At 33.7% G+C, this 21,951-nt stretch overlaps 1 protein-coding gene across 1 annotated transcript; it reads right to left on the reverse strand.

The window, feature by feature from the left end:
- Positions 1 to 1,036: 1,036 nt before the first annotated feature.
- On the reverse strand, positions 1,037 to 4,530 carry LOC112751826 (uncharacterized). Its single transcript, XM_025801103.3, has 2 exons — positions 4,173 to 4,530; positions 1,037 to 3,015 (listed from the first exon to the last, which is right to left on the reverse strand). Exons 1-2 carry the CDS (start codon positions 4,263 to 4,265, stop codon positions 1,672 to 1,674), a joined length of 1,437 nt encoding a protein of 478 aa, XP_025656888.1. The 5' UTR covers positions 4,266 to 4,530; the 3' UTR covers positions 1,037 to 1,671.
- Between the last annotated feature and the right edge of the window lie 17,421 nt (positions 4,531 to 21,951).

Here is a 21,951-nt window from a genome sequence, read left to right on the forward strand (position 1 = left end):
ATTTCAATTTCAATTCAACTATACATAGAATCATAGATAGAGCCTCGTCATTTTTCAGCGGTGCAAGTGGAATGACCGAACGAACCTAACTCCATTCAATTATTGCAGATTTAAAGGCCTAAAACTAAGTTACTTGTTTGTTTTTGGTTTTTGGAGGGTACTGTAATGAATCTCACATCCAAAAAAAGAAAGAAAAAAAAAAAACTCAAACCCACAACCCCAGGAACAAGGAGGGTGATTTATTTATTATTATCACTTGAACTACAGCTCATTAACGCAAACTACTCTGTTATGGCTGTGTTTGATAAGATGAAATTCTATTGGTATTTTCTACATTATCAGAGCCAATGAATATTGGATTAATTAATTGACTACTCATTCATACGTCACCATGATTTTGATTATTTCTTAATCATAAGCCATAACATTGCCTGCTAATTTATGTTACTACAAAACCTCATTTATTCTGTGTTGTACACCAGATTAATATCTTCTATTTTATCAAAAGCATTTTGCAATGTAGAGAGACAGGGTCAAAGGAAAAGTTTAATCGTGCAGGTGGGTGAATGAAACTGGCACCCACCTATCATTAAAGTCCATGCAATGAAAGCGAAATATTTTGTCCATTGGGAGACTCTGAAGGACAACAAGCCAAACCAAACAACTCAGACAAACCCAACTAATTAGTGCACTGCAAACAACTATTTTATAGGTCCCACCATGATTACTCTGACTCACCGGATAATGTCACCTTTTTTTCTTCTTGTATTTTGTAATTGAAATGAAATAAGATAACGAATTGAATTGAACCCACCAGCAAATGATGAGCCAGCAGCACAACTTCATTGCAGTCTTTCAGTAACACATTCATACATTAGGGGCCATGTTACGGTTAGTGGCAGATTGTACCAGATTGTGCTATAATGTTATTAGTATGTAACATTCTGGGACACTGTGCCGACATACCAATATTTCAAATTTCAATATTTCATCTAATGGTCGATGAAGGTATATTAGCAGAGTGTTCCCACAAATATTATGTTCAAACTTCAAATCACACAAGTCTTGATTTAAATGGTACATAAGTACATAATTACAGATCCATGTAAGAAGTTAACATGTGGAGAAAACAGAGATGCATGGGGAACCCACTTACTAGAACCTAGAAAAGTGCCCCCACCACCAATGCACGAAAAGGATGCAGGCATCAAAGTAGAAATTCGAAAGAAATATGCAGGTTATATCCATGATCCAAGTGCCAACAAAAAAGTTACCTATTTCATTATTGCACGTGGAATGATACAAGAATTCACAACATGAAGTACCTGTATTTTGCTATTTCTGTATGCTTGAAACGAGGAAATGTCCATAACCAATGATCTATGAGAATTTAGAATTCTTTCTACTAGGTCCCTACCTACCAACTATGCTCCCCCTTGGGTCTTAAAGGACAATAATACCAACTTTAGTTTTGTTTTTCTTTTTTGGTTTTCCCTCTTCTGTGTCTCACTCACCCATCCAATTATCACCATTTCCTCAAAGGCTGAACCAACTGCATTGTGAAACAAAGTCCTCAGATATGGATTCAGCGAACTAAGTCCTGCATAGATATTAAAAATCCTTTTTGTCTTGAATCATACATGTCAAGTCATGCTGCAATTAACTAAGTCCTCAGATTTCTGGTTGTAACAGTGGGAAGAAAGCCCAGCTGTTGGCTGATCTACCTTCCTTGGCAGCATTAGCAGAAACATCACCTTTCCTGTTGTCAAAATTGAATTCTTTGGAAGAATTAACGGATTGATGCTTCTGACAGCACTGCCGTTCTTCTCCTAGAGGACTGTTGGGGTTATAGTTCGTTTTCCCTGAACACACATCACAACAACTAATGCTGTCTTTTTGTATGCTTTCTCTGTCAATGGTTTCTTTGGCTAGTATACCCTGTGAAGACTGAGACACGTTTCGAAGCAATGCACCTGTTTTATTGGCAAGGCATCTTGCGATTTCTTCCCCGGTTAGTTCGAATGAGACTCTGTGATCGACTAATGGTGCATTACTTTGATGTACATTCTCTGAGTTTGCAAGGGATGCTACCTCGGAAATCTGGTTTTGCACATAGATGCTGCATTTAGTGGTTGGTCCAGCACTATCAGGGGTCAAAGAGCCAGAACCCAACCTTGAATCCTGCCCCAAACCATCAGGTGTTGCACATCCAGATCCAAGTCTTGAGGCCAGACCCGCACCATCAGGTGTCAAAGATCCCGAACCTAATCTTGAACCTTGCCCTGTACCATCTGGTGTCAAGGATCCAGAACCCACCCTTGAACTCCATTTTCGAGAAGAGAAGTGTTCAAAGCCCAATATCCTTGGTGATTCTCCCTTGTAGAACTCAAGAGTTGGGCGTTTCTCGGGGTAAGGAGTACAGGTTCCGGATGTTGAAATTGCTGATCCAGGTGATATGAGTTGGCCACCTGGGCTCCCAGGATGTTGTTGATAAGGCTGAAATTCATAATTGTGTAATGCAAACTTTTGAATCCCATTATTTTTACGAGCCCGGTCGAGTGACGACGCTAACAACTGAGCAAATGGAACCTCAGGAGATGATGGTGTTGTCATCTGCACTGATTCAGGTGGGGGAGTAAAAGAAGCAGTTGATGGTTCGGTTGTAAAATTTGAAAATACAGGGGGTGAAACTAATTGTGTCTCGTAGGCATAAGGACCTATGGTAAAAATGGATGCAGGTCCACCAGATGAGTAAGAATTGACTGTGAGAGAGAGCAATCCAGCCGGCGAATGAGTAGCGGAAGGTGGATCAGATTGGAGAAAAGATGCAGGAGAAGATGGAGGGACAATGAATGGCATTACAATGGTGGTTGAAGGATTTGGCGGCACAGTAGCAGCTGGACCTGCTGGTGCAACAGGTTCAGGAACAAGGACAGCATGACCAATCCGCTTGTTGCTTTTATGAGTAGATCCAAAACACCAATACAGGCTCCACCAGCTTCCCCAACGTTTTTTCTGCAGTTAGTGAAGAAACAATTCTAAATCAAATGTAGAAGCAAGACCAAAACATTAAACATCTTCCACTGAAATTTTTCCAAATTTCTAATGTCTTGATCTATTGTAATTTTCCTATCAATTGAGTTTGAAATCTATAAACTTATTACGTCAAACATATTGCAAATATAAAGGCATTTCACAAGTCATCAAAACATCAATAAGCACCTCAATTCTCAAATAAATTTGTGCTTTACTTTTTAGATAGTATAAAGAGGAACACTATTATACACCAGATGTGTAAAGAAAATCAATAGCTTCAAGAAAACTATCTCGTGAAGCCTTGAAAGGAAAAAAGGAATTATCAGCAAATGATGGCGATACCTTAATAATATATTTCCAAATGTTTTCTAAAAAGTTGATAAGCTTTAATCAAATGCTGTGTTCCCTAAAGTCAAGCTAAAAAAGGCCCTAATCATAAGATCGATATCTCCGTTGAATTAGTCATCCACGTTTTACTCACATTAGATCCGTGTGACTGTGTAACGACTCATAACAAAAATCATCAATAGCAAGCAGTAACAGAGTTCATGGAATATATTCATCATATCAAATCTTCTTTAAAAGGTTCTTTTTATTCTGACTACTTAATAACTAACTAAGAAAACAATTAAGCATCTGAATATCTGATATATAGTTGAATCCATCGCACAACACTCAATTCATCACCTGCAATCTTATGCGTTATAATAACAGGAACAAAAACGGAAACGCGAGCAAAAAAAACAACGCAAATCTAAGATCCATCCTCACAAACTTTTCCAAAACGGAACAGGAAGAAATGTTTAAAGAATGCAAAAAAGTGATTCAAACTTTTCAACGCTACCATCACTTGAGTCAAATAAAGACTATAGCTAGACCAGAAGTTCATCGCTATAAAAAATAAATAAATAAATAAAAAGTAGATTTAACAAAAATAAAAAATAAAATTAATTAATTAAATAAAAAAACGAAGCACAAAACACAAGATCTCATTGATTTTCTGTCATTCTTCGCGAAGCTGTATCACAGTAACGAAACAGAGCATCGAAAAGCGAAGCGATGGCGCCAGAAAACAGGCACACGTGCACAGGAATGTTTCAGAGAGAGAGAGAGAGAGAGAGGAGAGAGAAACCGACCGGTATGGTAGTTGGTTGGACTCTGGATTCTGCGGTGACGATGGCGGTTGCGGCGGCGTTCACGGTGTCTACGCTGTTGTTGAGGCTTCCCATGGCAGATATGCACGGAGGAAGGTGGTGGTACGGTCACCGGAGCTGGAGAAGTGACGACGGAGAGAGGAGGTTCCGGCGAGAGGCAATCATGGATTTGGAAAACAGAAAATGGATGAGAGAGAGAGAGAGAAAGAGAGAGAGAGAGAGAATTAGAAAAGCGAGTGGAAAGTTATGAGCATGATGATGATGATCACATTAAGTTGCCAACATGGGAATGGAATGGAACTATATTAATATTATATTATTATTATTATTTATCATTTTTCTAAAAAAAATTAATTTATACGTCTTTAATTAATAATTAATTATCATACAACTATTTTGCGATTCTGTTGATCAAATTTCTATTTTACGAAAATCATAAAAAGGTATCATTCTTACTTTTATGTTGTTTTTCTTAAAGAAGAGCATTATTAGATGATGGTGATAAATGTAAATGGTAAACTACTTCATTTTTCATTCTCCTTATTTTCCTCTGCGTTGTAACTTTATTACACACGAAGAGCGAAAATTTTAGCTTCTATATTTAAGAATTTAAATATTAAAATACCAAATTCTCTTCTTCTTAATTTAATATTTTAATCCTTTTAAAAAAATATAAGCCATTAAATTTTTAGAAAATCTTAATTGAATATATTTTTTACTTACATATTAATTATATATAGTTAACAAATATAAAGCACGCATAAAAATTAATATAAATATGAATTCTATATAATCTCAATATTAGGCTAAATGATTATTTATACATATAGTTGCGTATAATTACAGCTATCTTTTTTAAGAATTGACAAGATAATAACCGGTGTTGTTGTTGAATAATTTAACAATGATATGATCATCACAACAACAATAATGCTCATAATATTGATCAAGCTACGGCCCTATTCTTTTTTTTTTTGTATAACATAATTATAACTATTTTTTCAGGAGAATGTTTAACTAAATAAAAATTGAATCATAATATATAATGTTTTATCCAACTTTAAAAGTGAACTCATCCTAATTTCAGACTACGTTTAAAAGCCCAAATAAGTTTCCATCTTAGAGAAAAGAAAAAAAAAGGTCATCTATATGTGCTAAATTGTATTCACATAAAGAAAAGTAATAATAGTAATAATAATAATTAATTATTAGTTTATTACTATTGTTATAGTGGTACCACTATGTTTCATGCAAGGATTTCTTAATAATTGAGATCTAGCAAGCTAAGGATTTAGATTATAAAATAATGATGACAGCGCAGGCTCTGAAATAGTGAAATGTATGTGATAGATTGTGGTGAATTGACACAAGTGCCTATCCTTGTACATGTAAAATTACTATTTTGCCACCAGGTTAAAAATAACGGGGGTGTAATAACTAATAACTAATAAGAGGGTGAGATACTCGTGATTCATTGCATGAGTTATTCATTTCATTCCTTCCTCAATGCTTTTAACAGCTTATGTTACCTTTATTCAGAGCGTTCACGTGACCCTCATGATGGTGCTAATTGAGTGCGTATAGGACCACATGCTTACTGGTAGAACTCGTCATTAGACGAATCAAGAACGTACAATCAGTTGACCAATCTGATATTTTTGACCTATTTCAGACGTTGATCTAATCATTATAATCTCTGACGAATAGCTGTGGAGTACATTTGGTAGACTGTAGACATTTCTTAGCAATCATATATGTTTATGGAAAGTGGGAGATTAATTATTTGAGGAATGCTAGTGGGACAGCAGTATAGTTATCAATTAGTCATTATTAATATTTTTAATAGTATGAGATAATATTTAATGGTGTAGAATTATTCATTTTTTTTTTATGGTTGAATACTAGCCAAATTTTAATAAAAGTGCTGGTTCCCTAGACTTTTTCTTATAAAAATATAAATCGGTGTCATCTATTTTCATATTTGTTCAATCTAGCCCCTAGAACCAGTTAACAACAGGTTTAAGCGGATCTCCTTCGTAAAAGGGATAAATCGCCCCTTAAACTCTTCAACTATCTCCCTCCTTCGCAACTCTTTCTTCCTTCTTTCCTCCTTCTTTTCCACCGTCATCGCACTCACATTCCTCCCTCTCCTTTCTCTCCTCCCTTTCTTTTCTCTCTTCATTTTTTTTTACTTTCATATTTCTCTTCATCTCACCACTACCACCACCGCTACAACAACATCATGAATTTCATTTATTTTAACACTCAAATTTTACTCTTTTTTAATCTTTATTTTTTTGGTAATTTTTTTGAAAAAACAAATGGATTTTTTCTTCTAAGTGTCCAGGATACTTATTTAATGTGATTATATTTTCTGTTTTTAAATTTTTGGATTATGCTGATAATATTATTAATGACGATAATGATTGTGATGAAAATGAGAAGAAATGAATATGGTGATTTTGATGATGATTGTGGTGGTGATGATATTGATGATGATTCGGGAAACGAGGTGAGACGGATTGGGGGTGTTGGGGGTTAGAGTTTCGGAGTTGAGAGAAGCAATGGAGAAGAGGGAGAAAAGGAGGGAGTGAGAGTTTCGGAGGAAGAGGGAGGAGGCAGTTGCAGAGAGAGAGCCAGTGAAGCGGAGGAGGAAGATGGTTGACAGGGTGCGATTTGTACCTATTGATTGAAGGCTCAGGAGACGTTTGTCCCTATTACAAAGGAGACAAAGTCACGTAGACACAGTTATCTGACACGTCAACGTTGACCTGCTGTCAGCAGGTTTCAGGGACTGGATTGAACAAATACAAAAATGGATGAGGATCAATTTGTGTTTGTATAATTGTTAGGGAGCGCAATATCTATTGAGTAAATGATTAAGGATCGAAAAGAGTATTTACTCTTATTTTTATTAATGGATTATTTTGTAAAATTTACCTCTAATTAATTTTTACGTTAAAATTAATTAGTTTGTCAACTTTTGTTTTTTTTACTTTATATATAAAATTTTCTTTTTACAACAGCCAAATTCTTATTACATAGCAGTTTTCTGATTTTGTATTAAGATAAATATTTTTTTAAAATATTTTTTGGTTAACACTTAACAATAAAAATCCTATTTATGTAAAAATATAGAAAATTATAAAAGTTTTATACGATAAACATATTGAAGTATAAAACCTTTTTTTATACTTTTTATAATAATATATTTAGTATCATTAATTTTAAAATAAATGTGTTTAATTTTAAAGTACTAATAGTGATGGTAATCAATAACTAAGAGAAGGGAGATTGAATCTTAGCCACTTTTTGCTGAATATTAATTTATAATTTTTAAAGAAACTTCAGCAGATATTTCTGTTTTTTATCTTGTGTTGAGTTGAAAGACACTTTTGTTTTGTCTCGTGCCAAGTTGAGAGATAATTTTGTTTTTGTCTCCTGATAAACAAAAATAGAAAAAAGGAGTAGGGAAGAATAATTAACACCAGATATATCCTGGTTCAGCCACTAGGTACAATGTGACCTACATTCAGTCTCCATCATAACAACGATGGAATTTCACTATGTTATCACAACATTACAAACACCAATTTCCTCTTAGGAACTATCCATTCCTATCTGGGATAAATTCAAATTCTACACCCAATCTGAATTTGACTAGGACTCAAAACCTAGCTTTCAACTGCAAAGTGCTAACCCAACTTAAAAGGGAATCCCCACAGGATCATGAAATACAACATACAGATGTACAAAGAAACTCTGAGACATCTATGACTTTTTCTCTAATATTGCTCACTGCCTTTTTTCTCTCATTGGCTTTTTCTTACAAACCTCACCATGTTTGTCTTTTACCATGAGACTCAGACAGACAATACTAAGAAAAAGAAAACAAAATGAGAAGAAGAAGAACTCAGGAAGTTTGGGTAGCTATGAGAACTTTGTGCTTTTTCGCTTTCTCTCCTTGATCTCAACCCTTGGCCGTTCACCCTTAATATAGAAGGGGAAGCTTCCAAGGTTAAAACCGGTTCAACCAAGCAACTTCTTCTCCAACCAAAGGCAGCAGCAGTTCAGACAGAAAGAAGAGAAAGGGAAAACCAAAAACCAACATGCATGTACCTCTCTCAACCCTTTTCATCAAGTTCCTTCAATCTGAACCCTTGATCTTGTCTTTAGCTCTAAAAAAGGATTCGGATCCTTGATGATCTTCTGACCCAGAGCCGCTTCTTTCCTTCCATTTTTGCTTCTTCATATGCGTAGCTCCAAAGGCTATTTTCTTTATTTGATGAACAAAAATGGAAATGAACTTTTGCAACTGAGATCTTCTCTGACAGAGGCGGATCCTTTCTTTTCTTGGTATGAAATATCTTAAAGCTCTTCTTCAAAATCTTGCCTTCAATGGCAAAAATCTTGCCATGCCTTACTTTAGATCTTCCTTCCTCGTAACCTTTCTTCCATAGGCTTCACTGTGACTCTTCTTCAATCTTTTTTTCTCTGATCGACATGACCGAATGCAAAGAGAGAGAGGAAAAAGAAGAGACAAAGCTTTCAATGCACCATTAAACTCAGTTTAATTTTGAGTTTCGGTTACCTATGCATGTATTTAACTAAATTGAAATTTGAGTTCCAGTAACCAATGCATAACCAATGCATAACCAATGCATAGAGTAACGTATGGATCTTTTAATGTGATTCAACCAATTTGAATTTTCAACTTCAAATTACCAAAGTGACCGAAACATGCTAGAAACCCTTAGGCCATTTCTTTCATTCTTTTGTTTTATCAAAATGGGCTTGTGATTTGGTCTTGTCTCAATCTCAAAGTTCAGCCACTTTATGTTTAAATTAATTTTGCACAAAGCTAAATTAATTTATTGATCAAAGTGGGCTGCTCTAGCTTTTTGGCCCAATAGAAAATTAATTTCTTCTTCCTGCACACTAACAAACACATCAAACAAATCATTGGAAGTAAATAACAATTTAATAATTTTTTAGTTAATATTTTGATAATATTTGATCATCATTTTAATTAAACATAAGTTTTCCAAACTCAACAAACAGTATAAAACGTTTTATGTAGTTGTATAATCACATCTTGTCTTTTGGATGATTATCCATGCAATCAAGGAAAATAGTAATTATTTTTTATGATGTGACATTATGTAATTGAATGTATATGTAAAGTTATTTTACAATGAGAGTATATTAAAATTAAATTCAAAATAAATATCTTACTCTCTAGTTAAATTCTTATTTTTTAAAAAAATTAATAAATTTTAAGAATTCGGTTAAAAGTACATTAAGAACATTGATTAAAGACTATATGAATAAAAATTTGATTTTTTTAAATGTGTTCATTTAATACATAGAAATTTAAAAAATTAAGACTATATTTGATTTATATTTTTATTTTTAATAACTTTTGTTTTTATAATTTTTTTAAATAAAAATAAAAAGTAAAAATATATTTTTTAATAATTCTAAAAATAAAAGATACCTAAGATAAAAATAGAAAATAAAAATTCAACTCAAACACATTCTAATATTTATCATATTTTTTATTTTCTTTAAAAGCCACTTTTTAATATCCTTAGGACATTTATTAAAAAAATTTAACACATTAAAAAGTCTGAAAATTCGTATGGAAATCTTAATAATGATTGAAACTTACTTCCTAAAAGAGAGTGTAGTATTTTAATCCTTCAAAATACTAACTTGTTTTATTTAATTTTAAAAATGATAGCTATAGCTAGGGGGAAAGAAAGAAAAAGATAGGTTGATGAATTATTTTGTGTAAGGGAAACTTTATGTGCACGTGTGCTGATCCATTACTCGCACTTTGGTGACATATGTGAATGTGAATGGATTTTCGTGCTTAAATCTTATGTGTTTGTGTGTGTGAGTTTGAAAGAGATTGCGACATTCCATAACCCTAATAAGCACCTCTCTTTTAAAACTCTTAAGATTACTTCACTTTCCTTCCTTTCCAACACTCCCTTTCTCTCTTCTTTTCCCACTCACTCTCACATTCACCAAAAGCAACTTTTTATTACTAGTAACTTAATAAAAAAGAAAAAAAAAAGCCACTTTTTAACCTAGTTTCACAAACGTCGAATCCTATAATAATTGAACCTATAATTAATATTCGAGTAAAATTAATTTGACTATTACAGCATCTTTAATTATTATTATTAGGAGTTGGTAGATTTCCATGTGGTCGTTGTTATGAAATTAGCATTACTTTAGTTATTCATATAGGTAGATAACCAACTCAAAGATATTTTTAAAAATAGTATTCGTGCAGTAAAATTAATTATTAAAATTAATTATTAATATATTTATATCTAAATATAAATATGATTTAATTTATTTTTAATAATATATATTTATATTCTAATATATATTTTATACTGATAACTGATTTTGATATATACATAACATATCAATTTTAAAATAAAAAGGATAATAGTAACAATTGAGATTAAATACCCATTAATTAATTAGTTTACCTGGTTGAAATAATTGAAATAATCATAAAAGGTTTTTGTATAGGCTCAAACACTATAGTAACTATATTTACATTAAAGTTAAAGTGTAATTTTATTTTAGAATAATTTTATTTACTCAAGAGAATTAAGTAATTCATTGTTTTATGGTGGACTTGTTTCAATTATTTTAGATAGAGTCACTTTTCATATATTTGTATAAATTTTTGGAACTAATATAGTCTTTTTTTTTTTAAAGGGTAATTTTCAACGTTTTGTTGAAAAAAGAAAAACAAAATAGCTTTAAATTAAATTAGTTTTTAATAATGTTTTTTAACTAACTATTATATAAAAATATTAACTTATGAGATGAGTATTTTAATAATGAAAAAATAAAATAAAAGTACTGTATATTAGGCTGCGTTTGTTTCCGAAAACAGGATAGGACAAGATACTGAGAGAACAGGATAGGATAAGACACTGATAGACAGAGACACAAAATTTTGTGTTATTGTATTATGTTTAGTGATAAACTAGAACAAATTATGAAAATTTAATTTATTCTTATTTTTTATCATTCAAAAAATTTGAGATGAAAAATATAATAATAAAAATATAATTATAAAAAATTAACAAGAATAACGAAAGAAAAAATAAAAAATAAGTTGTGTCTCTTGTTAGTGTCTCCGTGTCTTTCCTGTTAGGATGGACACAAAATATACTAATTCAATATCTCTAGACACATTGTCTCTGTTCATGTCTTCTCTGCCAAACACAATTTTGTGTTTCTATATTTCTGTTTCAGTGTCCTGTCTCTCTAAACAAACGCAGCCTTATATATCAGTGGGTTCCATTAGGAGGTGGAAGTACTAGTTGATATTTGACAAAGGTGACCCCTCATCATGCATATATGAGATTGGCTTTGTGTGGTTCAGTGTCCCACCACTCAAAAGTTAACCCAGCAAACCACATGTTCCCAATATTAACAAATAATAAGTGTGGTGGTTAATCTACATACATATTTTAATTAATTAATAGGCAAAAAATTATATGGAAAGATTTGATTTCAAAAAGAAGGATGATGATTCTCCTTTATATATATGTAGGCTCTTTTTGGTGTCCTTTATGGATAAAATGCACCACTCATATATACTTGCTTTTTGTTTGACAACAGCTTATCTTCAAAGCTATATTTCAAAACGAAGGGTCTAAAACAAATTAGTAGCTATTGGATGCAGCAATTCTGCCACAAATATGTTGGCAAATAATTAATTCTTTTAATTCATAGACATCATATTTTTGGGTGATTGATAAAAGTCTGACTTAAGTACATCCATCTATAAATTATTTAAGATGACTATTCATATAAAAATATCTTTATGCATGTAAAATGATAAGTTATATAATTATAAATAATTTGATATTTTTGTATGAGTATGAATACTAGTTTTTATATTAAAGTATTATCTTTATTTAGAGACAATTTTATTTAAGAGATGACTAATAAGTACTAAATGTATGGATAGATTTCTATCAAGTGGAATATAAATAACAATTATGTTAGAATTATGTTAATTTTAGGTTAGTTGAATGGTTAATTTATTTGTCTATTTAAATAAGTATCAAAAGTTTGAATTATATTTTGTATATATAGTAATTTATTGGCCGATAATAAATTTTTAAATAAAATTTAAATCTGTATGAATTATTAGTTCTTCATTTGTCAAATAATCAAGAGATACCTTGAAAAACTGTATGTTTAATTTTTTTTATCTATTTCTATTATTTTCTAATAATATATATATCATTCCATATTACATTTCAATTATAGAATTTAAGACTAACGAACCAACAACATTAATTAATGAATTGAGGTAACCGAATATACCTAATTCTAAGTTTCTAACTAATTTACTACTGCTAAAACTATGATAAAATTAATGTTGAATTAGTTCATCGTTGTCCTCTGGTGTAGTGTATAGTATTGAGGGCGGGTGACAATAATATAAGGAATTTCTGGATTTAACCTTGTTTGTATTCGAACTTCTTGATTGAGTTAGGTTAATACGCCAAAGTTGGTCACACCTTGATTCAAATCTTTCCCCTGTATTTTGACTTTGGGTGAAATCGCATCCAAAGAGTTCTTCTTCACAACAAGGAGCAGATTTAGCGCATGTTAAACGGGGGTATATTACTTAGAAGTTAGAACACTAAAGTCATTTTTTTTTTCTTTTGCGTCGCTGAATCCAATAGGTTAAGAATTAATTCGTTACAAATCTGAATTTTAAGTTGGTTGTTGGCCAATAAGTCATTACAAACACAAGGCAAAATTTAAATTTTTCGACACTTAATTAAATAGACAAATGAATTGATCACTACTCAACCAACCAAAGTAGTTATAGAACATTAAATTTTAAAATAATTCTTAAAATTAGATTCATGTATCAAAATTATCTTAATCTCAAATGCATCAATTTTATCTCTGAAATTAGTCAACATGCCATGTTAATTCCCGAGTTGTGTTAGATTAGTAATTTAAGATTATAATTTATAAAAAATATCAGAGGCCATTTTTTATATAAAAGTTCATTTGCCACATTATCTAGCCATTATAACATCCAATTTGACGTATGCTAATATATCACACATGTTAGTAATTCACTGGCGAAAGACTAATTAACATGGTGTATGTTGACTAATTTTAGAGACAAAATTGATGTAACTAAAATTTTAAAATAATTTTAGTATTCGAAGTAAATCTCAAATATTACTTTAGCCAAAATTAGATATATTCAAGACAGATTAATTATATACTGAGATTTGATTTTTTTTTTCGAATTATTGTTTTAATTCTAAAAATTGCTTCATCCAATGTTAAATTCATAGTTGGAAGACATTGAAAAAGAAAGGTAACTTGAATTGAAGATCTGAATGTGAAAATCCCACAAACCAAAAAAAGAGAGGGTGAAGTTGAGGAAACTAACAATCCTAGTTCTCACTCTACAAATCTGATGACTTTTTGACTAACAATTGATTATATACTCTAAACTTGTAACTAATTATCTGTACTCACTCTTTGTATATGTATTAGCTATATTACCCAAGTGACATTTCCCCTTAAGTTGTCAAGTTTAAAAAGTTGGCAACTTACAGTGAGAGTTATATAGACATGCACTTGGGATTTACATAAACCTTTTCAAAGAAAAAAAAATGTAAACATACAGAGACTCATACAATGAAAAAACTATGTTCATACAAAAATCATACATTCCCCCTTAAGTTGGGATCGAAAATGTTGAGCAATCCCAACTTAGCATAACCTAATTTGAAGGGTCCTGGAGCAAGTGCCTTTGTGAGGATGTCCGCATTTTGGTCTTTGCTGGCGATAGGCAAAAGATTGATGAGCCCAGAAATTATTTTCTCCCTTACCACATGACAATCTACCTCAATATGTTTGGTACGCTTATGAAATACTGGATTGGCGGCTATATACCTTGCAGATTGACTATCACAGTAGATTGGGATGGATTTGGTGACTGGAACATGCAGGTCAGCCAGAATGAATGAGATCCAACGAGCTTCACACGTCGCAAGTGCTAGCGCTCTATACTCCGCTTCAGATGAGGATCTAGCCACAGTTGTTTGTTTTTCGCTCTTCCATGAGATAAGTGAAGTGCCTATGTAGAAGCTGTTAGGAATAAGTAGTATGACCACAATCCAATCAATCATGTGTCAAATAATTTGTTATTATTATTATGTTAAAATGTTAATATAATAAGGTCCTTGATTAAATTTAGAGATTTATCATTGTGATAGTAATCACAATATTGAGAGATAAATCTTTTATAATTTAATCTAAATTGTTCTTGGTCATAGGATTATTAAAAAGGACATTAATAATCCGGAAAGATCAATATATATATAATGGTCTTCATTGGATGAAGATTAATAGATCTCATTTATTAAATTATATATATAGATGGTGCATATAGAGATATGACCATTGAACTGACTCACTTTGAGAATTCCTAATGGTTATAATTACCTGTTGAGTTAAGAAATTAACTAAATTAATTAGTGATGACAAACATTATTTTTGGCAAAATAAATAATTAGAGTTGTTTAACTAATAAGTATACATTGCTAATTATTTAGGTTATGCTGCAGGCCATAATTCAATTTAAGCAGCCCAAGTTGAATGAATGACAAAACAAGGCTAATGGGCTGAATGGTAAGTATGAATAGATCAAGCCCAAGCCATTCATCTCAAACAAATTCATCAAAGAAGCATAGCAAGGCACCACGGGCTAAAGAGAGAAGAACCCGATCCAAGTTCAATTGTTTTTCAATTTCCCACCATCTGTTGATGAACCAAGAGCAACGTTCCTCTCCTCTCTAATCAAGTCACATCAAGATTTCAGAAAAAGCAAGAAAGAGAAAGAGAAGAAAAGCTTCTTCCATAAGCCATTAACCAAAGAAGCAAGAGAGAGAGAGTTGAAGCTTGAAGCACAGAAGCTAAAACAGAAATCCCAAGCTAAATCAAGCTTAAGAAAGGTAATCCATCTCATCTTGCATGCATCAAATCTTCATCCTTTCTTCTCTACTCTCTGCTCTATCCGAAAATGGCATTCAAGAGAAAAGTTGATCTCTGTTCTTCACTGCTACAAATCCACGGTCACAAGAGATTCTTGGGGACCAAGTTGCATCTCTATAGTTCAGATTTGGTTGACCATTGGAAGACAATCTCGGCTACTCCTTCATGGCTTTCGGTCAAGTTGGAAAAGTCAGAAGCAAAGGTTCCTCTTTGATGTTAAAGAAGAAAAAGTAAGCTGGTGGGTTGGTGAAACTCAAGGCTCAAGGTGTTGACCTTGGAAGAAGAACTCAGCCACATGCAAGGAGATATAAGAGGTTTGCTGTTCACTCAGAAACTAAGGAGAGAAAACCAGTGAGTAGAAGTTTTGTTCTGAGAGATAGCTCTTTGAAGAAGTTCATCTAACTGGACAGTGCTTCCTAATCAAAGGTGCATTTCGCCAGTATGAAAAACTAAATCAGAGGCTTGCTAATCTGGTTTTTCGCATAGCACAGAGGCTGTTGATGAAGTCAATCTCCTTCATGTTTTACTGATTGTAATGTACTTTTCTAAGCTTATCTTTCTGTAATTTCTTGAGAGAAAAGGCATTGTGAGAAAGCTTGAGAAAAAGCCATGAGTGGAAAAAGGCTGGGAGATACACTTGAGAGAAAAGCCTAGAGTTATTTTCTGATTTCTTTAGGTTGATTAAGTGTCTTGTATCTAGTATCTGAATGGTATCCCTTTCTTAGTTGGGTTAGCACTAAGAGGTATAGTTAGGTATTAGCATAACCAATGTCAAGTTAGGTTAGAACTTGAGTGTGAAAGGATTGAGTCAATCCTGTGTTATTGGTGTATGTAATACTGTTTACTATAGTGAAATTCTTCCACAGTTGTGGAGGAGACTGGATGTAGGTTGCATAGCACAAGGCAACCGAACCAGGATACTTGCTGGTGTTAGCTTTTCTCTTCTCTGCTGTGTTCTGTTTTCTGATATTCATGAGACAAAAATAAATTGTTTCATAAATTTCCGCTGCTAAGTTAAAACAGAATCAGAATTGCAACTCTGTTTTAAAAAGGTAACAACAGTAATTAAAAAGGAAGGCATAGATTCAACCCCCCTTCTCTAAGCCTACCACAACCTTCAATTGGTATCAGGAGCTAAGGTCTCAAGAATCAAGCTTAACCGCTTGGAGCAAAGATCCAATGGCGAACAATCTGGGCACAACCACAATTGCCTACACCCTCACTGAAGGCCAGTCAAACAACCGGCCACCTTTCTTTAACGGAAAGAACTATTCCTACTGGAAAGAAAGGATAAGGATCTTCATCCAATCCATTGACTACAACTTATGGAAGATCGTTGTGAGTGGTCCCAAGATCCCAACAAAAACAAGTGCTGATGGAGTGGTGACTCCGAAAGAAGAAGCTGAATGGAATGAAGATGACAAGAAGAAGATAGAGCTGAACGCTAAAGCAATCAACCTTCTTCACTGTGCTATCAGCTTTGAAGAGTACCGGAAGGTGTCTAGATGCAAGACAGCCAAAGAAATCTGGAAAAAACTCCAAGTTACACACGAAGGCACTAAACAAGTCAAAGAAACGAGGATTGATATGCTGCGAAAAGAGTATGAGATGTTTAGCATGAAGGATGGAGAAAGCATTGATGAAGCATTTGAGAGATTCTCAATCATAATCAACAACCTTGATGCTATGGGTACAAACTATGCAGAACAAACCTTGGTGAGAAAACTCCTTAGAAGCCTCACAAAAGAGTGGGAAAACACTGCCACTGTCCTAACCGAGAGTAACAACATAAGTCCCATAACCTATGATGAGCTGAGAGGAAAACTCCTTGCCTATGAAGCCACACACACAAACACAGACTCAAAGAAAAAGGGAATAGCCCTCAAGTCACAAATAGAACCGAAAGAGAGTGAGTCTAGTGATGGTATTTCAGATGACGAACTTTTGTTTTTTGCTAGGAGATTTAGAAGGATGATGAAGAACAAAGGCAAATACAAGGGTTCAAGTTCAAAGGAGGACAAGATAGACTTGAGCAAAGTGACGTGCCATCATTGCAAGGAGGCTGGACACTTCAAGTCAAACTGTCCAAAGCTCAAAAAGGAGGACAAAGGCAAGAAGGAAAGGAAGAGAGTACTCATGGCAGCTTGGGAGGATCTTGAGAATGACTCAAATGAAGAAGAAGAATCTGAAGGAGATGACAAAGACTGCTTTATGGCTGGAAACAACAATCTTGATGAGGTAAACTACTATGATTTAACCATTGAGGACTTGCATGTTATTGTTGATGATCTCACTTTAAACACATCAAAACTACTTGATAAATACAATGAGTGCAGATCTGAAAGAAATGTGTTAAGAGCTGAAAATGATTTTTTAAAAGAAAAAGTGAAGGAAACTGAATGTGCTTTAGACATCATTGAAGAAAACAGATTTCTAAAATCTGAACTTGAAAAATTAAAAGGAAAGCACATTGTAGATCCTTCTCATGAGTTAATTGCTGAAAATAAAAGATTAAATGATATGATTAAAAGGCTGAATGGTGACTTAGCAAAATTTGCTCAAGGTTCTAACAACTTGGACAAATTACTTGCAAGTCAAAGACCATTGTTTGAAAAATCTGGTTTAGGCTACATAGCCAAGGAAGATGTTGTTTCTAACACTTCCTCTATAAAATTTGTGGCCTCTTCATCAAATACCAAATCCATACCAAACAAATCAGGTATCGGATATGTTTCAACATGTGAAGGAAAATCTGATGAAGAATACACAATTGAAACTGAGCCTTCACCAAAAACTGAACCGTGTTCAAACCGGCCAGGTTTGGGTTATATTTCGAAAAATGAGGCTGCTTTCAAGAAACCAACTTTTTACAACAAAACCTCATTTTCGAAAGGCAAAAATATTCAAAAAAATTTTGGTGAAAATGCTTTTGCAAAGAGGAATAACTTTATTAAAAATCAGTTTGTCAAAAGAAATGCATCTCCTCCAAGAACCAGAAAATTTCAAGGCTTTAATCATTTCAAGCAATATAACTCACATCAGTTTCAGCAACACACACCAGAAAATCATTGTGTTAATTGCAAGAAATTTGGTCACTCATATGCACAATGCTTCATTGAAAAGAGAGTTGTAGGAAACAAAGTCTACAATGTTGTTTGTGATTTCAATGCACTTGGGCAACCAAGATGGATTAACTTCAAAGGATCCAAATTAATTTGGATACCTAAGGCTACTTGAAACTCATCATGCAGATTTGCCTAGCATCCAAGAACAAAAAGGACATGTGGTACATGGATAGTGGATGTTCAAGGCACATGACTGGAAGGTCAAGCTACTTCATCAAACTAAATAAGTATGATGGAGGTTTTGTGACATTTGGAGATGATGGTAAAGGTAAAATCATTGCTGTTGGAAAAGTAGGTAATAAGCAATCTACTTTCATTGATGATGTACTTTTGGTATGTGGTTTAAAGCACAATCTTTTAAGTATAAGTCAGCTGTGTGATTTGGGATATTTAGTTGTTTTCAAAAGGCTTGAATGCTGTGTTGTTAATGAAAAGACAAATGAAGTGATGTTTGTTGCCAAGCGTTTCAATAATATGTATGGACTTACTCTTGATGAACTAAAGAATCAAAATGTAGCTTGTCTTCACTCTAAAGAATCTGAAAAGTGGTTATGGCACAAGAGATTGGGTCATGCAAGTATGTTTCAAATAAACAAACTTGTAAAGAAAGAATTAGTAAGAGGTCTTCCTTTAATAAAGTTTGACAAAGACATCACTTGTGATGCTTGCCAAATGGGAAAACAAACAAAAAGTTCTTTTAAACCAAAGGAAGACATCTCTACTAAAAGACCACTTGAGTTGCTACACATTGATTTATTTGGTCCAACAAGAACTCAAAGCCTAGGTGGTAAACATTATGGTTTAGTAATTGTGGATGACTACACTAGGTTTGGTTGGGTTTTATTTCTTGCACACAAAAATGAAGCCTTTTCGGTCTTTGAACCTTTTTGCAAGAAAATTCAAAATGAAAAGGATTTGAAAATCTCATCTATAAGGAGCGATCATGGAACTGAATTTGAAAATAATTTGTTTGAATCCTTTTGTGAGGAATTTGGAATATCTCACAACTTCTCTTGTCCAAGAACACCACAACAAAATGGTGTTGTGAAAAGAAGAAATAGAAGCATACAAGAGATGACAAGAGCTATGCTTTGTGAGAGCAATGTTCCAAAATTCCTTTGGGCTGAAGCAGTTAACACAGCTTGCCACATTTTAAATAGAACAATCATAAGGAAATTTTTGAAGAAAACCCCTTATGAACTTTGGAAAGGCTACCCACCAAACTTAGATTACTTGCACATCTTTGGATGCAAATGTTTTGTTTTAAATAACAAAAAAAATTTGGGAAAATTTGATCCAAAGGCTTATGAGTGTTTGTTTGTAGGATATTCCACAACTAGTAAAGCATATAGGGTTTATCATCAAGATGCTAGAATTATTGAAGAGTCCATACATGTTACATTCTGTGATACTAACTTGGTGCAAAGCATTTTGGAAGATGGTGATGCAGGAAATCAAGCTCAAAATGAGGATGAAACTGCTCAGAATCATGGAAAAGAAAATTCTGGACAATCTGAACCAGAAACAGCAAACGCTGAAAATTCAAGAGACAATTCCATTTTGTCTCATGAATCTGAAGGAAATTCTGCAGACAGCAGCACACAGAATCCCTTGGTGACTGAATCTGCCTCCAAGTCCACCAGACCTCGTGAATGGAGATTCTTGAAGAATTATCCTGAGGAATTTGTCATTGGGGACGTCTCTCATGGAGTGCAAACTAGGTCTTCCACTAGAAAGGCAAATGAAGGTTCAAACATTGCCCTTCTTTCACAAATAGAGCCTCAAAACGTCAAGGAAGCCCTTAGTGACCCCTCTTGGGTTAAGGCTATGGAGGATGAGCTTCTTGAGTTTGAAAAGAACCAAGTGTGGACGTTGGTTCCAAGGCCAAATGGAAAGAAAGTGACCGGCACCAAGTGGATATTCCGGAACAAGTTGGGAGAAGATGGTAGCATTGCAAGGAACAAGGCAAGGCTGGTGGCACAAGGATATGACCAAGAAGAAGGAATTGCCTTTGATGAATCCTTTGCCCCTGTTGCCCGAATGGAAGCCATAAGACTTCTCTTAGCTTATGCTGCATTTTGTGGTTTTAAATTATACCAAATGGATGTGAAATGTGCATTTTTGAATGGAGTGATAGATAGAGAAGTGTATGTGGAGCAGCCTCCTGGTTTTGAAAATAAAGAGCATTTTGATCATGTTTTCAAACTATCTAAAGCTCTCTATGGTTTAAGACAAGCTCCTAGAGCTTGGTATGAGAGACTTAGCTCTTTTCTTTTGAAAAATGGTTTTCAAAGAGGCACCACTGACACAACTCTATTCATCAAGAACTCTAATGATTCTTTTATTCTAGTCCAAATATATGTTGATGACATTATTTTTGGATCAGCAAATGAATCCCTTTGTTCTGAATTTGGAAAACTCATGACAAGTGAATTTGACATGAGTATGATGGGTGAACTTAATTTCTTCCTTGGGCTGCAAATTAAACAAACTGAAAAAGGTATTTTCATTCATCAAGAGAAGTATGCCAAGGAATTAGTTAAGAAATTTGGTATGGAAAATGCCAAACCCATGGGAACTCCCATGCATCCTAATTCTAAATTAGATAAAGGAGAAAATGAGAAAGATGTTGATGAGACTAGGTATAGAGGAATGATTGGTTCTCTTATGTACTTAACTTCCTCTAGACCCGATATTGTGCAAAGTGTTGGATTGTGTTCTAGGTTCCAATCCAAACCAAAAGAGTCACATCTTTCTGCAGTTAAAAGGATCATTAGATATGTTCATGGCACATCCAATTTTGGTCTTTGGTATCCTAAGATTGATGATTTTTCTGCAGTTGGTTATTGTGATGCAGATTTTGCTGGTGATAGAGTTGATAGAAGGAGCACTTCTGGTTTATGTTGCTTCCTTGGGAAGTCCTTAAATGTATGGTCAAGAAAGAAGCAACCCACAGTGGCCCTTTCCACTGCAGAGGCTGAGTATATAGCTGCTTCTTCTTGTTGTTCTCAGCTTTTATGGTTAAAAACACAGCTTGCTGATTACAAATTAAAGGCTGAAAATATTCCCCTGCTGTGTGATAATATGAGTGCCATTAATATTTCTAAAAATCCAGTTTTGCACTCTAGGACTAAGCATATTGAAGTGAAATTTCACTCAATAAGAGAACATGTCCAAAAAGGGGATATTAGTATTCAATTTGTTAAATCAGAGGAGCAATTAGCAGATATCTTTACAAAACCATTAGCTGAGGATAGATTCTGCATGCTTAGGACTTGTCTAGGAATTTTGAGTTATGATTCCTTGTTTGAAAAATACTGATGTATTTGTTGGAGCTTTTTGTCTCATAAACAGGTATGAGACAATTCTGGGCAGGTGATGAACGTTTCCCTCAAGTCAACGTGTTCTGGGCTTGTTTCAAATGAATCTCAATTTGGGCCAACCTCAATATTCAGATCAAGAGTGGTCCAAATGTGTTTCTTTAATTTCTTATCACCTCAAGGCCCAAATATGAATGTTACAATCTTGTGTGTTAGTTTTTGATGACTTGTGTATTT

This window comes from Arachis hypogaea, chromosome 15, assembly GCF_003086295.3.
Source record: "Arachis hypogaea cultivar Tifrunner chromosome 15, arahy.Tifrunner.gnm2.J5K5, whole genome shotgun sequence".
Classification (NCBI taxonomy): Eukaryota; Viridiplantae; Streptophyta; class Magnoliopsida; order Fabales; family Fabaceae; genus Arachis; species Arachis hypogaea.

Excerpts from the sequence above, each read along its gene's own strand:
- LOC112751826 (XM_025801103.3), bottom strand. The coding sequence starts at position 4,265 with ATGGGAAGCCTCAACAACAGCGTAGACACCGTGAACGCCGCCGCAACC. Across the intron at positions 3,016-4,172 it reads TCCAACCAACTACCATACCG|AAAAAACGTTGGGGAAGCTG; the intron begins GTCGGTTTCTCT and ends CACTAACTGCAG.